This window comes from Falco cherrug, chromosome 7 (genome assembly GCF_023634085.1).
Source record: "Falco cherrug isolate bFalChe1 chromosome 7, bFalChe1.pri, whole genome shotgun sequence".
NCBI classification, from domain to species: Eukaryota; Metazoa; Chordata; class Aves; order Falconiformes; family Falconidae; genus Falco; species Falco cherrug.
In genome coordinates this window covers 67,126,725-67,149,525 of record NC_073703.1, presented here as the reverse complement: position 1 = coordinate 67,149,525, position 22,801 = coordinate 67,126,725, and the positions used below count along the sequence as shown (strand labels likewise).

At 45.1% G+C, this 22,801-nt stretch overlaps 1 protein-coding gene and 1 long non-coding RNA gene across 4 annotated transcripts in view; one reads left to right on the top strand and one right to left on the bottom strand.

Moving 5' to 3' along the window:
• The window catches only part of STON2 (stonin 2), a 76,291-nt gene extending 65,604 nt beyond the window's left edge, over positions 1-10,687 (top strand). For all 3 annotated transcript variants that reach the window (XM_055716973.1, XM_055716974.1, XM_027804697.2), the window contains 3 exons: positions 320-2,152; positions 7,697-7,899; positions 9,139-10,687. In XM_055716973.1, coding sequence (XP_055572948.1) covers positions 320-2,152; positions 7,697-7,899; positions 9,139-9,222 — 2,120 coding nt within the window. In that variant the 3' untranslated portion in view covers positions 9,223-10,687. The remainder of the gene's footprint in view (positions 1-319; positions 2,153-7,696; positions 7,900-9,138) is intronic.
• Positions 4,814-7,703, bottom strand: LOC114015722 (uncharacterized). The gene is made up of 2 exons (XR_003559798.2): positions 7,587-7,703; positions 4,814-6,768 (listed from the first exon to the last, which is right to left on the bottom strand). It is a non-coding gene; the product is annotated as an uncharacterized LOC114015722 (long non-coding RNA).
• Positions 10,688-22,801: the final 12,114 nt, after the last annotated feature.

The following is a 22,801-nucleotide window of genomic DNA, read 5'->3' as shown; positions in this document are numbered from 1 at the left end:
TCACTGCAACATGTGGGCTAAATTTCTTTTTTAGGTCATTATGTTGGAATGAGAGCAATACAATCATTGCTGTCATTCCTTTTGTATTTCTTCCTGCATTCCTTTTCTGTGTTCAGCTGTCTATTTCTTCATTAATTCTTGCCAGACTCTTCAGTGTTTTAGCCAAGTCTTTTGACTATCTTTCTTGGCCAGCATATGAATAGGCCTTTCATGAGCATGCAAAACTATTGTGCAGACTGTGGTTTTCTTTTTGTGGAGAGTACTAGGTAACATCAGAATAAATTGCTGAAATTTCCTCCCCTCCCCTCTTTTTTTAAAGACAATTCCTCGTCTCTCCAGGAAGATGAAGAGATAGATATGGAGGCTGTCAACTGGCAGCTGAACAACACCTCCATGAATGGGCATTCATCTACCCCAACCACAGTTCGCTTTCCCAGCTGGGTGACTTTTGATGACAATGAAGTCAGTTTTTCACCACAGAACCTTTCTCCCTTGAAGACAGACACCCCACCTGCAGAAACACAGATGCCAGATGTTAACTTTAACCTCACTACATCCTTTAAAAGAGAACGTCCTAAAAGCACATTGGGGGACCTCTCCAAAATTCAAAAACTAGATCTCTCCTCCTTAACCAAGTTGCCTTCTGTTGAAACACCACCATGGAGTGCTACTAATCCCTTCCTAGATGAATCTCTGCGAGATGTCCAACCCTCACCCATCAATCCTTTCAGCTCATTCTTTGAGGAGCGAGACAGGCGTTCCAAAAGCTCCTCTGTCTCCAGCGCTCCAGGCAAAAGCCAAAGAGAATCTCTCATTATTCTCCACCAAGAGCCTGATACCATCAGTTTCCATGAGGCAGGCAAAAGTGTAACCCACACAGATGCTGTGGAGCAGCTCAAGCAACTCCAGATTGGAGACCCAGATCATGTGAGCAGCCCTACCTTGCCTGATGATGACCCCATGATGCCGTATGATCTGGATGCAGCCTTATTTAACCTGTCACCAGCTCAGCCAAAGGATGGCTGGCCAATGATGCTCAGGATCCCAGAGAAGAAGAATATTATGTCATCCAGGCACTGGGGACCAATATACGTCAAGCTGACTGACAGTGGATGTATACAGCTTTTTTATGAGAAGGGACTGGAGAAACCTTTCCGAGAATTCAAACTTGAAATCAATCATGAGATTTCAGAGCGCAAACTCCAGAACTATGATGAGAGTGGAAGGATACACAGTGTGCGGTTGGACCGCACAACCTACAAGGAGAAAAGGAAGTATCAGCCCAAGCCAGCCATTACTCACACAGCAGAGAGAGAGCAAATTATCAAGCTCGGGACTACAGATTACGAAGACTTCCTTAGCTTCATCAATGCTGTGCAAGACACACTGATGAACTTGCCAGCCTCATCAACAGATCTGAGCACAGTGGGACTAAACTATCAAGAAGAAGAAATCACGGTTGATGTCAGGGATGAGTTTCATGGCATCTTGGCCAAAGGAGACAGTGTGATTCTCCAGCACAGTGTGCTGACCCATATCTATGTTCTGAGCTTCCTTTCGGGCCTGGCAGAATGCAGACTGGGCCTTAATGATATCCTGATCAAAGGGAATGAAATAGTTGCAAGGCAGGATATCATGCCCACTACTACCACTAAGTGGATTAAATTATACAGCTGTCGGTTCCATTCATGTGTGGATGAGGATATGTTTAATAACTCCCGTATTATCCTGTTCAACCCCTTGGATGCCTGCCGGTTTGAACTGATGCGATTCAGAACTGTCTTTGCTGAGAAAACTTTGCCTTTTACCCTGAGGACAGCTGCCAGCATCAATGGTGCTGAGGTGGAGGTGCAGAGCTGGCTGATGATGTCCACTGGGTTCTCTTCCAACCGTGACCCTTTAACTCAGGTCCCTTGTGAAAATGTGATGATCCGCTACCCAGTGCCAAACGAATGGGTGAAGAACTTCCGCAGGGAGAGCGTCCTGGGGGAGAAATCTTTGAAAGCCAAGGTGAACAAGGGGGCCACTTTTGGATCAACCGGTCTGTCTGGTTCTGAGCCAGTAATGAGAGTCACTTTGGGAACTGCCAAATATGAGCATGCCTTTAATTCCATCGTATGGAGGATAAACCGACTGCCTGACAAAAACTCAGGTGAGTGGTGCATTCCATCTCTGCAGGAGTAAACTAAAAGGAGTTACGTATTTGGGAAGATAGGGAATACTAGGTTTACATGGGGAGGGATAAAGCATCCTCTGTAGCATCCCAAATGCATAAGCATTTACTTGACCCTTCATTGCAGGAATTTTACATATCCTACAACATTGCTAGTCATAAAAACAGGTTTAGGTTTTCCAGATGCAAAAATATGCCTTCTGTCTCTGCTTTTACATTACGGGACTTGGGCATCAGACTTCTCTATGTGCTTAGCACTGCTACTGGAGGTGGGGCTTTTTCAGCTAACTTACAAAAGCAAGATACTACGCTATGGGGCTGATGGACAGGATCAGATAAGTCGCTATAGTTCTAGCACATGTGATTTCTTTTCCACGGATTGCCAAGCGTACTGGGCCAGTGCTGTATATTTCAATGCATATACCACGGCTAATGCCTATAAAGTGTCTGGAATGGGAACCGTAAGAGGACAACATACTGTGCAACCATTAAAAAAAGAGAAATTTCTAAATTCCAGTTTCTGGCTGTGTTACCGTAATCGGTGCAGACAGGTAAATACAGCTTAAAACTGAAGAGAGAATACCAACATAAAACCCACAGGTCTTTGTATTTCTACTAACATGTTCATAATTAAACATTCAAATAATATGGGCAAGCTACTGTTCCCTTTGGCCATCGCTGCCAGTCATTCCACTTCCTGCCTTTCATCCATGGTGTGCAATAAAGCTGGACAACTCAGGTTTATTTTTATTCATAGTGAATTCTACTTCTTGATTCCTCTGATCTAGACTAGCTTTTTACAGACGAGATGGACTTTTTAGGATTAATGCTGTAGTAATACTGCAGCTGGGTGACTGGGAGGGTTTCTGTATTTGGTGTTCCCTGAAGGAAAGTTCAGTGTTGTACCAGGTTTGGCACTTTCTAAGGACATACGTTTTTCCTGAATTTGAGCTATAGTGTCAGCAAAACCGAGATCCAAGTCTTCTAATCTTTTGGATCACATTTCAGCCTAAGGACGCCAGCTTACACCACAGGTTACAAATTTGGAGGGATACCAGCAACAAAAGCGAAGGCTCTGTGTTTTCTGTAGTGCAGGGCATAGGAGGAGAGAGCTTGGGAACTCAAGAGGAATTATCACAATGAAAAATTAACCTCAGGCTGTTTATGAGCAATAAGATGCTTGTGAGGAAAATCTCACTGTGCCATCTGCACAAGCTTTGGGAACAAGATGCTGTGAAATTGGGCCTTCTGTGGCATCTTCTCTCCAAAGATCTCAGTATACCATATAGACATTACAGCTGGGGAAATGAAAGCCCCCAGACTTGAACACAATCACGGAATAAGCCGATAGCAAACCAGGAGAAGAGGCAGAACTGGCTCTTCTGCCTACCCACCGCTACTTTGAGGGCAATGCTGGTCCATATCTCTTGTTTCCTTGGTCTTGTGTCTCCCAGTATGAGGCTTTATCATATATACCCTGTGTCAGGGGGAAACAGATGACAGACTTGGTGCTCTTGGAGCCCTGCCACAGAGCATCTATCCATCAGTGTCACTGTGCAGAACACAGGGCAATTAGTATTTGTTTACATCCTGAGAGGAAGAGAGTGTCCTCACCCCTCCGGTCAGGGCAGATGTAATTTCAGGGAAAGGAAGGGCCTTGCAAGCACTGTCTTGGCCAGGACACATGAGGTATCTGAGAGGGAGGGAATCCCACCAAGCATAAATATAGTCCCTTGACTGGCACTTCACGCTGTCTTGCTGTGGCACCTGCGACTGACCCCTAAGAGCATTCTGGGTCCTCTGTAAATGCCTGGTCTGCTAATGAACTGCTCTGGTGCCCGGGACTCCAGAGCAGGAGAGAGGTAGCGGCATCGCGCTGCCTCTCCATCAGCCCTGCCTGCGGTCTGCCGTGACAGCCGGTACCACAGCCCCACAGGGCTGGAGAGCCGGTCCCCCCCGAGCTCACTGCTTACAGTCAGGCTGTAGCACCCAAATGGTTAAGGATTATTTCAGCAGCCTCCTTGTCTTATCCATATGTTTTCTCTTTGTGCTTTCTAGTGGGATGGGCCCTTGGCACTCTTGCTGTAGGAACTTGTTATCAGCCTTGTCTGCGTTATTTTGTAGCCAAAGTGTCTGCTGATGACTGGACATTGAGAAACATATGACACATGAAGGACTGTGTGTACTCTATGATTTGATCTGAGAAAAAAATATGGACTGGGTTCTAGTGAGCACATTGCTGAAATCCTTTCCAAAATAGCATGCTAAACTTTATTACCCTTCTCATATTCACCATTAACATGATCAAAGCAGTTGAGGAAGAAAGCCTATTTACAGGCTCTGCAGAGCTTCAGCTGCAGATGGCTGGGCTCCACATGTTTGTGGTGGGGGTTTTTAAATCCACCAGCAGAATATTAGGAAAACATCCACCCGGTCTTCAATCGTGGGAAAACGCTCTCCCAGCGATGCAGGGATGTAGCCTCTATGCAGAGCCTTGGATCGGGATATTTGACCTTTGCTCTAGTTTGGCTGTGGATCCCAGGCATGCTGCCTGGTATACTTTCTGAAGTAAATTAAATCAGTTAATGCAAACATGTTGAGACATCAGAGTCGTTTAGAACATATTCCCTCCAATCACGGTAACCCGTGCATATATATGAATTTTATTATCAGACCCTCGATTGTCTGAATGAAATGTCAGTAGCTCAAGGAAGCAAGAGATGCAAAACAAAAGCAGTCTGTTGATTTCATCCGGATTTTACTAAAAAGTGTACCTGTCTGTCAGGGAAAGAGCTCTGCATGGGCCTGTTGAACAAACAGAAAGTCTGTGGAAGTTGTGCCTTGTGCGCCTCATGCTCAGGACACTAATGAACACTGATGTGCTTGGTATTTTCGCTATAGCTTTGGTGCAGGAGTTACTTTTTAATCAGTTCACCTTGTTGCCTAGCACGCTTGACCTGGTTTAAATTAATAACTTCCATTTTTTTTTTAGTGTTGTACATGGTGTTTTCTGTCAGCGGGTGCTCCTACTAGAAGAAATTAAAGTATTGAAGTTGCTTTGTTAGTTGCATTACATTAATTCTTTAATTTTTTTTTTTTTTGCTTTTTTCCCCTTTACCTCCCCTCTACCCGCTTTTTTTTTTTTTGAGCCTGAATATCCACCAGGTTTGGGTGAATGTCCACCCATATTCAGCTGTGTTAGAAGAGTGGTTGCTGATTCCATGTGTCCAGTTGAAATTATGCAGAGTTTCAGAGCTCAGCTCTCCAAAGCACCTGTCGCAGTGTGCTGAAGCCCAGTTAAACACTTCCCAGCGGTACCTTCACATGCGTCCATCCCAAAAGCACTGGGCACACGCCAGCTCAGGGGTGTAGTGGCGCAAACTGAACATTTTGTAGCTGTGGACATGGCTTGCGCCAGAGCAGAGAGCTGCCTCTCCTGGGCTGCTGTGGGCCTCTGCTGCAACCCAGGCAGCCTGAAGGAGGGAGCAACCCATGGCAAGCCAGAGACGAGGAAAAGCAGGGCAAAGCAGATGAGCAGGAAGGGTTACAAGGAGGGGTCTACTGAGACTGGTACAGGGTGAGGGAAGAGAGAGGAGTGGATGGGGAGCCTGAGACTGGGAGTTGGTTGCCAGTTCTTAGTGCTGTACACAGAATTTCTGAGCCAGGAATGACATTTTTAGGCATCTTCATAACGCAGTACCAGAGAACAGAGATTCCCAGGTGTGGGCAGTGGCACCCGAGTGTCCCATGGCAGGTGTGCCCACCACAGCCAAGCTCAAGCACTGGGCAGAAGCAAGAGCCCTGCGGTGCTGGAGGACACAAGGATCTCCCAGAGAGCCACATGGGGCTGCTGCTAGCCCACGGTGGGTGGGATCATCTCAAAGGTCTGCTGTGCACCGCTGCTTTTAATCTGGAAAAGGTATGCTGCAGGTATGAAAAGCTGGGAGGCGCTGTCAGAGAGAGGTCCCAGCTGGCTCTAGAATGAGGGCAACTGAATCAGCACTTTTCTTGGGATAACTAATCCTGATGAAAAGCAGGTGATGTATTTTAGTGCTTGCAGAACTTGAGCTTTTATATCTGCTTGATAGTGCACCCACTCATTCATAACTTGGCTCCAGCTGCGGCATTGCATATCTCTGCAGTCTCTGCTGAACTGTGTAGTTTCTCGTTGGATTTGCTGCACGGGCATGAGTTTATGAACTCTGGATACACTGTTTGGAAATATGAGGCTGACTCCAGATGAATTTTTTACCCAGATTTACACCGAGTTGAATTTTTTTTTCAGTTCTATTTCAAAGGTTAACTGGGATGCTCCAATCCCTAAGCCATCCAAAGACTGCTGAGTTTCATCTTGTTGGGACAAGCAGTATCTCAAAATCCCACATCTTGCTTTTCAAGCTTCAGCACACCAAGGCTGACTTTTGGGCTAAGCTCTGGATGAGGAGCTGTCTTCCTTTTCAAGACTCAGGCTTGCAGGTCCTTTGCAGGTGGTATTTTCCTCTTCTTGCCAGGGAGAACTTCTGGGCTTTCGCCACCCAATTCTTACTCTGTCTGCCTTTTCCCTTCCTTCTCTCTGTCCTGTACACCCTGCTGGGCTGCATGGAGAAGAATTTTCCCAATGAACAAGCAATCAGAAATCCTAGAGCCTATAATAGTGGCAGACAAGGATTCGTTCATTTATTTGTACATGACTTTCATTTACACACACTTAGATAACAGGATACCTTCAACCAGAAAGCTCAATGTGGCTTTGAAGGATTTCATCCTCATTTTGCAGGCAGAGAAGCTAAGGTGCAGACCTGAAATTACTTACTCAAGAGCTTAGGGAGCTCGCAGCAGTCAGAAATAAAACCAACCTAGCCTGAGTAGCAGTCGCTACTTTAATTTTTAAACATCACTCCTGTCAAGCAAAACATGGGGGAAAAAATAATAAAGGTTATCACTTACAGAAGGCAGCGCTAAACGTGATTACTTCCTCACCTTGCATCTTTAGTGACTAGCCACCTTGTCATAGGTTAGAGTAAGGAATAACAGTTATGGCTAAGCTGTCCACAAATTTACTTTTTGAACCCTTATGCAGTATATTTTCTTTTGGTAAGAACAGGGCTAACAGTTTCAAGTAAACGTGAAATACCTGCCAAATTCCACCTTTCCTTACTATCATATGACATTTCAGAAGGATGTGCCACAATGTACCTACACGGGGGGATGTGCCACAATGTACGTACATGTTACATACACTGGGGGAATGAGAAGAGGGGAAATACCTTTAGCCTAATATGCTTAATTTACACCTTGTATTGTCACCCCCTAAAAGCAAACTAGAGTGATTTGCAGTTTGCCTAATTCCTCTGGAAACTCCCAACAGCACTGGAATAGGTAAGATATTGTCACTGGCTGTGAACTAGCTCACCCAGGCAGTTTCTCGGCTTCTTGCAGTTTTGTGATGTTGCTTCCACCTGGATATTGTGTTTTCTGACCCGTCCAATGCAACTTTCAGGCCTGTTTGCTCTCTTTTTCCAGCTTCTGGCCATCCTCACTGCTTCTTCTGTCACCTAGAGCTTGGCTCTGACCGGGAAGTGCCTTCCAGTTTTGTCCGCTATGTAGATGTGGAATTTGACATGCCCACCACTTCTGCGTCCAAAGCCACTGTTCGCTCCATCTCTGTTGAGGACAAGACCGATGTGAGGAAGTGGGTCAACTATTCAGCACATTATAGTTACAAGGTAAAACTGAGCACGTGGCAGTCACCGTGGTGACTTTGCATACTTCATTGTCTTGAAAAAAGTGTGGGCAGACAAATAAAATACCACGGGCAGCTGAAGTGGGAATTTAGCACATGCCAAGCTCTGTGCAGTAGCTACCCGTGTGCAGCCTATTGATTCATTTGGCAAACAAGCAGTGAATTATCCCTCAGCAAAGATGGAATAAGCTTGTTTGCAGTCGCTTTGTGGAGGAACGTACCGCCAGGCAGCTACTGGGGGTTAGCTGGTACAGTAAGAGTGTGAACAGGGAGTTTTGCTGCCCTTCACAGCAGCTACAGCAAACAAAAGGTTCACATTATTTCTCTGCTTAAATATTTCTTCTTCCTGCCTGCCCTGAAGAGAGGAGCAGATGGGGAAATGCACTACGTATACACCTGCCAAGAATTTCAGTACGCCAAAATTTGCATGTTAGCTGATCACTCAGCAGAGAAATTGGCATCCTACCTGCCTTCTTTAAGAGCAATGGTGAGACATAGTGGGAAGATTGTCGTGGCAAATATTTTTAATGGTAATTGTGATTAGTCTCTTATTTGCCTGGAGATGGTATTTGATCTTCCTAAGTATCCCTTTTAAGGATTAAATATTGGATTATCCCTGAGTTTTCAGAGATGTTGACATTTAGAACACAAACGTCGATCCCCTTGGCCCTGTCCCGGTACTAATTGGCATTTGTAGCCCGAGGATGGCAGGGTTAGCGTTAGGCAGTCCTGTGAGGAGCAGGGAGTTGGATTCAATGATCCTCATGGGTCCCTTCCAACTCGAGATCTTCTATGATTCTATATGCATTTTCAAAATTAAATCTCTCTGCCTCATACATCAGTCTGAAGAGTTTAAAATTGAGGCTGGTGTGTCACTTAGGAAGCCACCTACTCTCTGCAGATTTGGTTCTGGGTTTGGATTCAGAGTACAGCTGGGGATGGTAATGAATATAAAATCCTGTGAGACCAGTACTCTGCGTATTATCTCTTCTGGAAATGATGTCGTGACACAGTTGAATTGTAATACTGTTTGGATTAGACTGAAAACAGTTACAGTAAATAAAATCCAGCTTTTCCTCATCAGTCTATTTCTCTTCACAACCCTCTCAGTTTACCAAGAGTTTCTTCACCTGAGCAGGACATGAACCGCCACTAAGGAATATTTGTAATCTTTTGTTTTCCTTTCTCATTACAAATGTTCTCCCTCTTTTTCCTCTGCCAGGTCGAAATAGAGCACAAAAAAAGCTTGAATGAGGATCTGAAGGGAGAAGATACCGCAAATGTCAATGAGTGTGCCACGCAGTGAAGGAAGATCAGTCTGCAAGTCCCAAGAGGGGTGGTCAAATTAACAGACCTGGAAGAAAGGACTTGCAGGGTTTTGGTATTTTTTCTTTTTTAAAGTATGGAATACTACTATTAAAATAATGCTCTGAAGAGTGTTATTTTTCCTTGTGATGATCCATACTCTGAGAAGAAGCTCATCAGTGGTTTGTTTGGAGCGAACACGTGGGCTTTTGCTGGAACTATTTAAGTACAGTTGGGGTATAGACAGAATGACTCGTACTACAGTCAAGCCTGCCTTTTCTGCCTCTTCATCTAGGTTCTGCACTGAAGTATGGTCTGGCCACCACCACAGCCAAACCAGAAAGCAGCCTTTATCTCATTTACAATTTTGCCCTCCTATGCTGAGCAGTTTTTTTGTAAGCCTGTTGATTTGGTCAGTGGCAGATTCACCTCCTTCTGAACTGCCAAATAAAACCCAGGGAGCACGGAGTGAAAAATGATATAAAATGTCATTTCTGAAGTGGACAACAGAGTGAAAACTCTGAGCATTATTCTGGAGAATCAACAAATTCTGCATCTTAAACATAGTAAATGGTCAAGCAGATGAACTACAGACAGGACAGTTAATCATGTAGCTGTTCTGTTCACCCCCTCCTGTCTCATCCCCTGAACAACAGCAGGTCGTTGTGCACATTTTCGTGGGGTCTGCACAAGTTACAAGAAAGCCTCTGGAATTTCTTAAAGTTTTTCTTTGTTAGTCTGGGCTGTTCTGTTATCTTGTCTGAACATGGTTACGGCTGCTAGTAACAGGGAATGTGTGTTACAATAGAGGTGATGCGGGAGGGACTTTGCTAAGATCAGACCATGTCTGCCTAGAAAGGTATTTAAGGGAAAAGCATTGGGGTTTGGTTTTGGGTTTGTTTTTTTAATATCTTTTCTTGGATGGGTAAGGTGGGTGTTTACTGAAAATGTCAGAACGTGGTTATTTTAACAGACAATGTGTGCTTGCCTTCCTGAAAATCCTTGGAATTCTGTGCAGCACAATATTACTTTCATGTTCTATCTTGAACCTCCAATATAGGTAACTTGTATGTTTATAAAACCCCCACTAACTGGGACCCCAAATCTCCTTTCATAAATTAACAACAAGCTCCCATCATGGAGATTCTTTTATCTCCACTTAGCTGAAAGTAACAGCAAGTCTTAAAACTTCTTTCTAAATAAAAATGCAGAAGGCAAGAATCACTCATTCATGTATATTTTCAGAGATAGCAGTGTTCAAGGTACCCAGTTTTTGTAGCTGTTTCCATGGCTTGTGTAATATTTTGTCTCAAGGTAATTCTAAATGTAAAAAAAAAAAAATATTATTAAATCATTTACCTTTTGAAAGGTTACTGCTGACTTTAAAATCACACATTTGGAAGCCTTAACATTGTAATTTTAAATCATAATGAATTAAAATTAAAATTTTTTAATAAATTTATAAATTTATTCTATTTTACATTTCATATAACAGAGAATTAATACACTCTCAATTTGATAGTTTTACTGTGACTCCTATAAAAAAAATCACTACAAAATTAAAATCCCACATAAAACATGAGCTTAATTACATCGAGTCTAAAACTGGTAGTGGTAGAATTTAAAACAAATTATAGGGAACTTATGAATGCCTTTTTATATACACCTGAATTTCAGGCTCATGCCAACCTAATGATATGTATTTACACAAGCATGCCACTGTAAATATGTAAAGTCTTGGTCCTTCTAGGACTTCTTAACAAGCATGTAACATTCTCCTGCAGGTAGTCCTACTGAAGCCCAGGGAGCTCCTTGGGGCGCACCAGTATTTGCAACGTCCTTGTAAATGGAGACGTGCCGTTAACTTTTATAAAGCATTTTGAGATCAGTGGATTAAAATTACTGATAAAGTGCAAAGACTTATTTATTAAAGGATAACTTGTATAGGTTGTGAAATACATGGGAGCGTGGGGCTGATTCTCAGCTCTGTCACAGGCGGGCTGCGATGAGTTGCATAGCAACTCCTTTCTACAAAATTCACTCTTCAAAGGCATTCAAAGAACTTCAGGATGTTTTTCCTTTTTTTCACTGCGGCTCCTAGTGTACAGTTTCTGAAAAGGACCAGCAAGAAATCCAACAAAACCAAGCTGAAGGAGTGCTGAGGTGTTGCTGAGGAAGCATGAGAATGTTTTGTGAAAGAAACAGTCGGGAGCTTTCCTCCTCTGGTCTGCAGGCTCAGTGTCTGAATTTCTCTGCCTGTTGCCCCCAGCTCTTGAAAACACAACTAAGTAATAGCAACCAAAAAAATGTTGTACTCCTTAAAGATGGGAGAAAATGAAAGGAATATAATTTTCCATTTCTGTTAATTCTTGAACTGTTCAGTCTCTGTCTTAACTCCAGCCACAGAAAATCTCATGCCCCAGAAACTAAAAGATTAACATATTGGAGGTTTCTGGATTTACCTGATTTGTTTATCTCTTCATCACTGATTTTTTTTTTTTATTCAAAGTTAATGAATGAAAGAAAGAGTATGGGCTTGACTCTGATCTGTCTTATGTAGTTAGGTGTACGACCGATGTATCTCCTCCAGTCCTCATGGAGTTATGCAGACAAAACTGGAAAAGTGTTCTGGTTTATAAAAAAAGCTATTTCAATCCATCCTGATCTCTGGAGAATATTTTTCTAATGTATCTGCCACTGAATTTTTAAGACTTTAGAATGAATACCTCAGCCAGAGTTTCAAAAGATCTTATTTCCTATTGAAGCACTAGAGTAAGTAGTTTGATTTGTCAAAAGAGCACTAACAACCGAAATCTTTAGGAAATCTTGTGTTGGTATCATTAGGTGTCACCACTGAATTCTTTTTTCAGCCCAGCACCATTACAAGCGCTGAGCATTTTGAACACTGGGATCCTAAGTGCCCTTTTTGAGGCTTCCACTGTCCTTGCCTGGTTAAACAATGCCAGTTTTTCAGTGTTACATACACGAACCATACACTCTTTATCCATAGGAGTTGTGTAGTAATTTAGACTGTTGATGGGAGTGAGGGGAAAAGAGCTTGAGAGGTTTGTCAGTTTTAGAGTAGCAGAAGTGATTTAGATACAAGCTATGCCGGTAGTGGGGATGATTTTTATTTTATCTTGGGGAAAAATATCTTTGAATAGTTTCCTTTTAATGCTCCTTTTGAGAAAGATTTAATCACTGTCCTTTGGCTTATTTGAAAGCTTTGTAGTACTTAAGTACTCCATGCAGTAAATGTGCCCTCAAGGTAAGCATACATTTACTCCCTGAAGCTATTCCCACTTTCAGCCTTCTTTCTATTTCTCATTATGGTTTTGTTTCATTTTTGCACTGTGGTAAGACTTGAGGCATTGCAGGGAATTTTGCCTGGAAAAATAAACAGTCTTTGATCGCTAGGGGTAAAGATAATATCTCTGGGCAGCTGAGCTTTATTTTAGTGAATGCCTTTAACTATGGACACTGCTAGCAAAATGGGCAAATCCAGCTGAGAAGTACTGTAACTGACTGATGGGTATTTTCTCCTTTATTTTTTTTAGACTCAAATTTAGTTATATTATGAAGGAGACAGATATAGCAGTATCATAAGAAACACTTGGGGAAATAACTTACCTTTTCTGGTGGGTTGCTGGCTGACATGTTTACTTGACAGGACTTCCAAGACCTGCTGATCTACCTGTCTACGTGACTTCGTAGCTGCTAGAGCTCCCTCTTGATCATTCACCTATCAGAATAGAGAGCAATTGCCTGCAAAAAAAGCATGAAGGCAAGAGGAAGAGGTGTACAAAGCTCAGCCTGGAGGTACTTTTTTGCTTGCATGAAATTCTCCATAATTTCCTTGGCCCTTGACTGCACACAAACCAATCAAGTCCTTGGTAGCTCACCTCTGTTCCAGAGGGTGCAAAATGCCTTTCAGTGACTCTTAGCAGCTCTTGTTTACAGCTGTATTCATCTCCAGAACTGGCCAGCACAAGAATTTGCAGCACACAGAGATCACTTATTGGTGAAGGACTTGCCCTCTGCTGCCACTAAAGCGAAATCTATGTCATGGGTTGTCCAAGATACGACAGTTTGTGTGGTAACAGGCATAGCTCTTCCTAGCCTTCCTGTTTTGTTCAGCCAGCCATCCACCCACCCACCCATCCACCCACCCCTCCACCCACCCACCCATCCATCCATCCATCCATCCATCCACCCATCCATCCATGCATCCACCCATCCTCCCATCCGTCCTACCCACCCTCCCTCTCTCCCGTACTTGCAATTCATTCTTTGCACTATTGACATTGGTTGGTTTGATGGTTATTTTGTAACGTGTTCCTACCTTTTTGTTTTGTAAAATAAGGAAGTCCATACACTGGCTAACTTTGTAGAAGTGGTTTATTATTTTTTCTTTTTATTTTATCAGTTGAAACGGGATGTCATGTTATGTTTGAACTATGGGAATACTTAAATAAATGTTAAGATGAAGCAGCATATCCACATTTTTGCTGTGAAATTGAAGTTGTATATGTGCTGTATATTCTGATAAGTCAGAAGTCTTGAATTCAAAAGAGGAAGAGGGAGTGCTTTGAATGGCATAAAGAAGGAAATAATTTGGAATTAATGGGACTATATGTAGAAAAAAGATTATTTCACTTGGTCATCCAGTTTGAACAATAGAACACAAAGGAAATGGAGCAGGCCTAGAGCCTGAGCCACAGAACAGATGTGCAGAGCAGTGCTGACATCATATAGAAGATGACCCAGCATTTGAATGAAGCCATCCTGAAACAAAGGTGATTGAGAATTGAAGCTTCTGCTCAGTGGGTGTCTTCTGTTCTCTGACCAGTAAAGCCAGGAGTACATGTGAGGGCTGCGTCCTCCTGTGATCAGAACATCTGTTTGCAAAGCAGGTGTAAGGATAAAAGTCTCAACTATTTACTATTCTCTGTGTTCTTGCAAACTCGAGTAAGCCAAACATCTTTCATACAGCTTTCTCCTTCCCTCACAGTCCCTGAGACGAGCTGCAGCTTGCTGGTTTTCTGAGAAGCACTCCCTGAATCAGCCCAAAGAGCTGGGCAGTCTCATTGACCAAAGAAAAGCAGATCCCCATCGTAAGGGCTGCTCAGATTATTGCTCTGAGCTCGGCAGGTTCTCCGTAGTGTGCCTCAGCACAACTGACAGTAAGTCAATAATTTTACCGTATAAGAAAATGGAGGTATGCAGGGAACAATGCCTCATGTTCATTATTCAAATCAGGTCAGCCAGAAGAAGGAAAGTTAAATAGAAAGATTCAGGGGCTGTCAGTAATAGCAATTTATTTACTATAATTCATGTGTTTAGTGACATTTGTTAAATGATACTATCAAATTGAGAAGGTGGCATTATATTAACCATGATAGCTTGATAGTACGCAAAATGGTTTTTTAGAAGAGAGTTATAGAAAAAGCAGAAAGTTTGAAATTGGGGAGCTCAGAGTTCCTCGGCAATAGCGCAGTCCTTCCAGACAAGCCAAAATAACACCCTACAGGAGATGCAGAAGTCAGAGTGCCAGCGCAGCATGTACCCAAACAAAAGACATCACTAGAGCGAGATAGCGCAATTTGGGGAGAAAAAAGCACCACGGCTGTTCTTTCAGTGCCCTTGGTTGCCATGATTGCCCTTACCATCTAACCCAGATATGTTGTAAATTTATGAGCAGGACAGAAGCTGCTGAAGGTTGGTGAGGTAAAGCAAAAGAGAGAGCAGCAGCTCCTTTTTGCCACCCAGGTGCAGGTCTGTGCCACTGTGGATGCATCTGAAACGTGGAGTGTGCTAATCCCAGAATAAAATCCTGTCTGTTTTTGTCAGGGTATTAGAAGCCCAACAGCGACTGCCATATATAAAAATGTAGTTGGAGTAGTATTTCAGACACCAGCCGTGAAAGGTGTCTTTCTCAATAATGGGACAGCAAAGCCTGATGGAAAGGGGTGACTACACCCCTGCTTGTGGCTGCACTGGGGTGCTGCAACAAGCGGCTCTGCCGTGCTGGGGTTCAGGGCTGTGGGCAGACTGGTCCTTCCCTGCTCCGGGACCTTCTGCCATCTCCCCAGATGCTACTGCCCAGGGGCTGTAGATAAACTGGGAACTGATCACTTGGCCTACAGAGCTTCTGCAGGAAAAAGAGGAGCACAGGGTGAATACAGCTGAAATGAAATTTCCTAAGGTGAGAGCCTCCGGTAAAGGTTTCCCTCATGCAGAACAGGAAAGGACAGCGCTACTCCTCTGTATGGAAGCAAAAAAATGCGTTAGGGCAGGGTCAGTTCAGCAACTGTGTTAGCACAGGGAATGAAATGGGAAAACCTCGTGTCACTGCACAGATGCAGGCAGAACTGTAGCAGAATTGTGGCTTCTGGAAAAGAGAAACAAAAGCAAAATTGCAGACATTTTTCAACTAAGAGATTAATGGAGTTCAACCGCTACGGCATCCGCTGTCCCCACATCCTTTTGATCAAAATCTTGCTTAAATGGCACTGCATCGGGCAGCCGGCTTTTTTTTTTTTGCTTTTTTTTTTTTTTTTTCCTTCCCCAAGCTGTTACAGGTACCCTTTGCCCAGGAGGAAGAAATGTCCCTGGCAGTCAGGAAGTGACAGTTGGCGCGAGAGGAACAACAGGGGAGTGCGGGTGGCAAAATAGGATACGCTGAAGTTACAATCTCAACAGAGAAAAAATATGTGCTAGTACATTAAGAAGTGACAAGTCGGGAACTACGCAAAAAATATGACTTGGGGAGTCCCAGTCTACAAACACTGACCCTAGGAACAAAGGAGAAAATAGTAAAAAACCCAATACGAGTATTACGAAAGATTGGAAGGTTTGTGAACAAATGGAATCGGATTTGAAACTGAACCACATCGTCAACATCAGCTCTCAAATTGTACGGGGCCAGAGGACCTAAAAGACTCAGAAGGCTGAAAGTGAGCTGACTGTGACATTTCTGCTGGGTAAGTTGTAGTCTGCGGTATGGCTCCTACCTGGAGAAGTAACCTGCAGGTTGGAAGGATGGGGTGCTGAGCTGGTGTTCCCTAGGTTGGCAGGAGCCAAGGGACTGTTGCTCTCTAGTGGTCGCTGCAAGTTTTTGCCTGGACTACTGACCTGCTGCATCGACACACAGCTCTCACTGTGAGCCCCGTGCAGAATTTGGCCGTGGTTGACACACTGGAAGCCAGTCAGATCTCAAAACTGAGTGTAGGTGTCGACTACCTTGGTTGATCACATGTTTAGCTGAGAAAAGGCCAACAGACAAAATAATTTTTCAGTGGTGTTGACTGCTCTTTGCACCCAGGGAGTACCTACCTGCCCGCACGTTCATGCATCAGTGTGAATTTACATCCATAAAGCCCTTTAAGTACCTCCAACAGAAAGTGCTGCGAAAGGGTAACTTTTAACTACTGTCTATTGAAAAATAAAAGCATACACGTGTGTTGTACAGGCGTGCAGAGGCCTACACAATTATGCACTGTACGATGGGAAGAACAGTAGTTTGACCTTTTTAATTGCTGGCCACCCTTCTAAACGCCGGGCACCCCAGCACCCCGCGGTACATCACTGGGGCTAAGACCCAGCCCGGGCAGCCAGGCTTGCTACCCCCGTCTGGAAACCCCCGTGCAGCTGCCGCCTCATTCTGGAAGTACCAAAATTCCCCGGAGCTCTCAGAGATGTCATGAAAGACACCTCCACACACCTGCTGCCCCTGTGTGTGCCGCAGACCGCCGCAGTCCTGGAGGGTTGGACAGCCAAGGCCAGCCCGGGCTGCCAAGCCAGGCGTTCTCCCTTCCCTCCCTCCAGGATTCTGCCTTGCTGCCCGGCTCAAGAGGAGCACTGGGTGCTATAAACCTGGGCTGGTGGGAGCGCCGCAACGCTGGTAAGCAAACGGGGTCTGGCTGCCTTTCTCCCCCTTGTTTGAAGCTGCCCAGGAGGGCCAGGGCAGAGGTGCAGACAGTTCAAGGCTGAAAAGAAGGACTGGAGGCTTTGCGGGTTGGGAGTACCGACCAGGTTTGTCCATCCTGGACTACAGTTGCTGAAATGCTCTTGAGCAAATGACAGAAACAGTCCTTGGAGCAAGACCTGGGCACCAGACCCGCCCTTCCCCTCCAGCCAGATTTCTTTGCCCAGCCCTCCACAACCTAGAGGGCCTGCTGCCCAGGGGATGGGCTCTGCAGGGTAAGTGACAACGCTCTTTGAGGGTAGCGCCTTATCTATTTGCTGAGGTGCTATGGAAAAAGAAATGTTGAAGTACATCCTCCTCGTGCAGTATTTTCTGAGAAGTAATTTGTTATAAAAAAAGTCTCCTTCCCGCAACAAAACGATCCTTCTGTATTAGAGCCTGGCAAGAACACAACTCTGCCTTTGAAATAAATCCCTTACAGCGTGGGGACAGTTTTCCTTTCCAGTGCCCACAAAAAGCACAGGAAAATCAGTCTTAATCTGTCCTGAAGTAATTTCTTACTTAATTTTTAGGTTTAAGACAAAGATGTACTAGTTATTAATTTTCACGTACACTGTGCATAATGAACCTGCTTGTATAGGAGTTACAGCTAACAGCCATTGCTCGCACTGGGAGCGCTACTGGGCAATTTTAGCACAGAGGGAATTTTTTACAACCTATTTCTCTGGTTTGTTTCCTGCGGGAGTGACTGTACTGGCATCGGAGTTCTGCCTCCCTCTTGTGGCTACATCCCTTACTTTCGGCTTCGAAAAGGAACTTTTACAGTGCAGCCCGAGACAGAGCTGGTGATAGTCACCGTCCTGATATAAGCCTCCTCCTCCTCCTCAAGTTTGTTGGAAAAGCCCCATTATGTTAGGAATCTCCCACACAAAAATTTCCTATCTAAGGGAGAGTTTCCTTTTCACTTCCATGTGGGAACAACGGAACACGTTTGATAAAATCAGTGGTAATTCATGCTAGTTACGTTTTGTAATTGATTCCAAATGTCCAGCTTCAAGTCAGCCAAATGTATGAGCTCCACCTAGGAGTTAAGGTATATGCCAGGTGATGTGATATTGTTGGGTAGTGCAAAAACTCATGGCCTGTACATTTCAGGATAGCACTTTAACCTTTCCTATCGCCTCCCATTTAAATATCACCTTAGTCCTTTTCAAACAGTTAAGAAATTAAGCTATCTGAACAGTTAACTGAAATAAAAGACTGTACCTCCTAGAGGATAAGGAAGCTAAGATAGCATTAAATCACTGCCTTGGAGGCACAGAGCCCCAGCTGAGCGCAAATCGCATCATGTCCCTAACCCAGAAGAACAATTTCTCCCTTCAAGGTCCTTAGCAGACTTAGAGCATTTGTAGCTTGATTTACCTTGAGTGTCTCTGCCCTGTGCCCTTGTATTCTTCATTCCTTAGCAATTTACACTGATACCAACACAGCACATTGCCTGCCACAACATTCGGAAAGACGTGTGCAGTGTGTCCTGAAAGCCAAAGCTGGAAACTGGACAGGAGGGATCTGGAAATTTGGAGCAGAGGTCTACAGTAATGGAAAGAGAACAAGCTGCACAGCTTAACCTCCGCTGCTGGTCTTGTTGCTTTGTTGGGTCTAAAAGAAAGTGACCCTGTAGTTCTACACCACTGTTACTCACTTGCATCCTCCAGCTGCATCTCTGATTTCAGCTGGCTTTGGCAGCAGGGCAGGGGACTTGCTTTGACCACTCATATGTTTACCAAACCATCCCAGTGATGTGGACGGAGATACTATCGCTTTGGCTTTGAAGGTACTGTGAAGCTGCTTCACATTAGCTGATACCCATCAGCACCACCTTGGTAGCTGGCCAGTGAAAACATTCACAGGAGCTGAGCCCAGCCCCGGACAGACGCTGCCAGGGGCTGGCTGCAGCATGGCCGGGCTTGAATTTCTTGGGAAAAAACCATCCCTGGTGCCTACAGACTGTATCCAATGAAGGCGGTGTTGGTCCCTCACCCTCTAGCAGTCCCGCGTCTCCATCTGGCCAGGCGGGTCGGAGCAAGGACCCGTCCTTCCAGCACAAACGCAGCTGTCTGAAACCTCTGTAAACTGGAAGCGCTGTTTTCTGCCCGTCGTGCAGCTCTGCCCCTACCATAAGACAGCGCAAGCAAAACGGCAGGTATAGCCGGTGCGAGGGGGCGTCTCACTGGAGATGTTTTCTTTCCACAGGGACACAGATGTGCCCACTACTAATCTGCCTAGAGCCCGTCTGAGGGAGAAATGAGATGGCTGATGACAGTAGGTCATATTGCAAATCTAGGAAGATTTGTAGTGGAAGGTGATGCTTCACATGGAAAAACAATCCTTCATCCAAAGCAGCAAGGCAGGGAGTAGGAACAAGCAGCTGAGGGAAAATGTGGGCTCCGGTCTATAAGCACAGCTTCCCATTTTTCTTACACGTTTGCAGCTGTCAGAACCTTGGTATGCCCAGGACTCCCAGGCTACACATCATTTAGCATGAAGACTCCAGCGGAGAGGAGCTCTGGAAATGGGTCACAGGTTAGAAACGGCAATAAATGCCCAGGGTCCTATAGCTCCGTTACAGGATGAGCCGGGCTGGCTCGTTCCTGCCACCTTCCTTTCTCTCAAAGCCAGGGGCCCGGATGGCCCAGCGGTCCTCACACCAGCACAGCTCTGCCAGTTCGATAATTAGCCTCAGCATGGGAACTGCACATTAACTGCTCATAAACGATAGGCTGGCTGCGACTCAGAACCGAGTTCGCATCCACTGTTCCTCGCTGGGAAGGCAGAACACAGCCAAAACTGAGCTGGAGTTGTTTGCTACAAATTCCATCCAGTCCTGTGAAAAACAACCCTAAGATTTATCTAGGGGGAGAGAATAAATTACAAAAAAAACCCAAAAGGGCAAAAAAAGTGCAAAGGTTCATCTTATCTGCCTGATGCCTGTCATGCTGGGTCCCAGAGGGGACACACAATGACCTCAGACAGCGTGGTGCACACCCATGGTTTTCCGCGAAGGCTGTAGCCTCTTTGCCCTTAGAGCAGCCCTACGTGGTCCCCAGCGAGGCAGACACTTGCCTGGCTCGCTGGGCCGCGCGCTTGGGCGCAGAGGAATGGCTATAGCAGGTGGGTGGCAGCGAGCATCCCATGTGGAGCAAACCTGCCTTTGCACAAAAGCATTTTTACTTTACGGACGTGCGACTGTCTAAACCACTGAGTAAAACACACCACAGCGCATCCCTGCTTGGCGCTGGCTGCCCATGCGCGGTGTGCCATGGTTGTACACTGCATATTTGTATCCTGGCGTACTCCGGAGCGATTCCTTTATCCTTTTCACTCTCCGGTGCCCGCATATATCAAGACTAACATTGCAGAAGCGAATACAGTTTTGCTGTGGACCTCTGCACATTATAGCCTCCGATGCAGCAGTAATCGGTAAAAACCTTCATGGGAGTGCTAGGGAAAGCTCTGCTTCAGGTCGGTAACGTAGCACATCGCGTGCAGGGAGACTAACTGGTATTTTCAGTGCAGATATTTTGTTAACCGCCTTGGTTTCATGGATCAGAGCCAGCAATATTTTGGCTGCTGTCAGAACCTCCTCACAGTTGAGTAGCTGTGATTCATAACAGTGGCAGTCCAAGTGATTAATGTTACTACTTAAAAAGCACTTAAGCAAGGTAGTACTGACAGAACGTGTGACTTCAAGGTACTCCTTTAGCTCCTGCCCTTGCAGAGCAGCTCTGGCCTTCAGAATTTTAGGGGCCTTTTTGAGCTATTTAAGAATCAGTACTCTGTGTTCAAATTATTATTCAGCCTGTAGAGACCTAAGCATCGGGTCAAACTTGCCTACACATGTGAAAAATGAAGGGGTGGGCTCTGCCCTAGGACGGGATATCTTCACACTACAAGCATTAGGGCTTGCTTACAGCAAGCGGGGTGTGCATTTTAGCAATGGCCAATTCTTCTTCAATAAAAGGAAGCCTGGAGACTTTTCTACATGACAAAGCATTTGGCAACAATGTTGTTTTGAAGCATTTCCTCCTCTGGTCACTTATTTCTACTCCTGTCAGCTCTTTCAGTCACACTAACACATCTTTTGTGCGGCTGCCCTACGAACCAGATGAGGAAACTGATCCAGGTTAAAAATTAGCCAGCAGAGGAAAAAAATAATTAAAATGGCACAGCAAGGAACTGGCACAACTGCAAAGCAAGAGTGTGGTGGCACAGGGACATGGAACGAGCACTCAGGGGTATGGGAAGGAAGTAGGAATGCCTGACATCCTCATTATCACTGAGTGCTCGAGGGTCGTGGGAACCACGGGGTCAGTGTCTCAATTAAGTTTTGCCTTTATGGACTAAGCGTAGTTTTGTCAACCAGAGGCATGAAAGAAACAATCTCTGATCCACAGATCCGTGATGGCAGAAACCTCTGCTAAGGTGTAAGTAAATGCAGCTCATGGCAACAGCCTACAAAGGAGCTTGTTGCCTCCTCCAGCTGTAACTGATCATTTATTAGAAGCAGCTGGTATGAAAGGCCATGGTGCAGCTCTGTGAAGTGATTTTTTTGAGGGATGAGCTGAGGGAGGCTAAGGGAAGTCAATTCCCTAAGCAGAGGAGGCACAAGTGGCCCTAGAAAAGGGAACAGGTTTTCAAAGTCTGGTGTGGGGAGGGACTGTGTTTCTGCTAGAGGAGAAATCGTAGCGCTGAGAGGGGAAGATCTAGCAGCTGGTGGCAGCTGTAGAAGAAAGTCTTTGGATGGGTGTACAAGCCTCTGCGTTTTGTGGTGGTGTTCCTCAGTCTTCGAAGCCCTGAGAGGTCTGTTGGAGATGTGTGGGGACAGGAGTTAAAGTAACAGACCAGCTAATGTGCCCTTCTGTGAAGGTACAACTTTGGCATTTTGTTTGGAGGAGGGAAGATGGCTTTCTAATGTTGGCAGCTATGTGGCTTTGACTGTATTACTAAGCGCGGAGTTTTATTGTCCTGTTCAGACACGCTGTAATGAGGAAGGTGTGTATATATAAGCTGTTCTCAAACAACTATATGTATTCTAACAGTAAACAGAACAGCCTTGGCCGATGTCGAAGAATATATTGAAGAATTCTTCGCGCTTCCTACTTTGCCTAAGTAAGCACTGGGTAAGAGCAGAGCAAGCCTGAGACTCTAAAAGTCTAATAAAGAAATAAAAGCTTGATGTCTAGCAAGCTTCTCTGCAGGCATTGCCTGCTCTAGCACTTTAAGCTGAGAATTTGCTGAAACATGGCCTGCCCTCTGAAAGGTCGCTGGGGACAAAACAGGTCGCTCCGGGATGACAAGGCTCGGCTCTCCGTGGGCTGCGAGGAGGGCAGCAGCTGAGCTGTGCCTGTGTCAGACTCCTAAACCCGCTGTTGACGTGCTTTGGTAAAGCATGTTGCTGTGCTTCAAATTCTGCACGTGATGGCAAATCCATCTAAAGAAGCAGAGGTGCCTTGGAATAAGGGTGATAGGAGCTATTCCGTTCCACTTCTGCCTTGCTTACAAATCAGAGGGGGGGGGGGGTAGGGCTGAAGGCAAGAGGGACGTGTTTACTGCCTTTTGTTTCCGGCTACTAGATGATGGCGAGCAGGCTGTT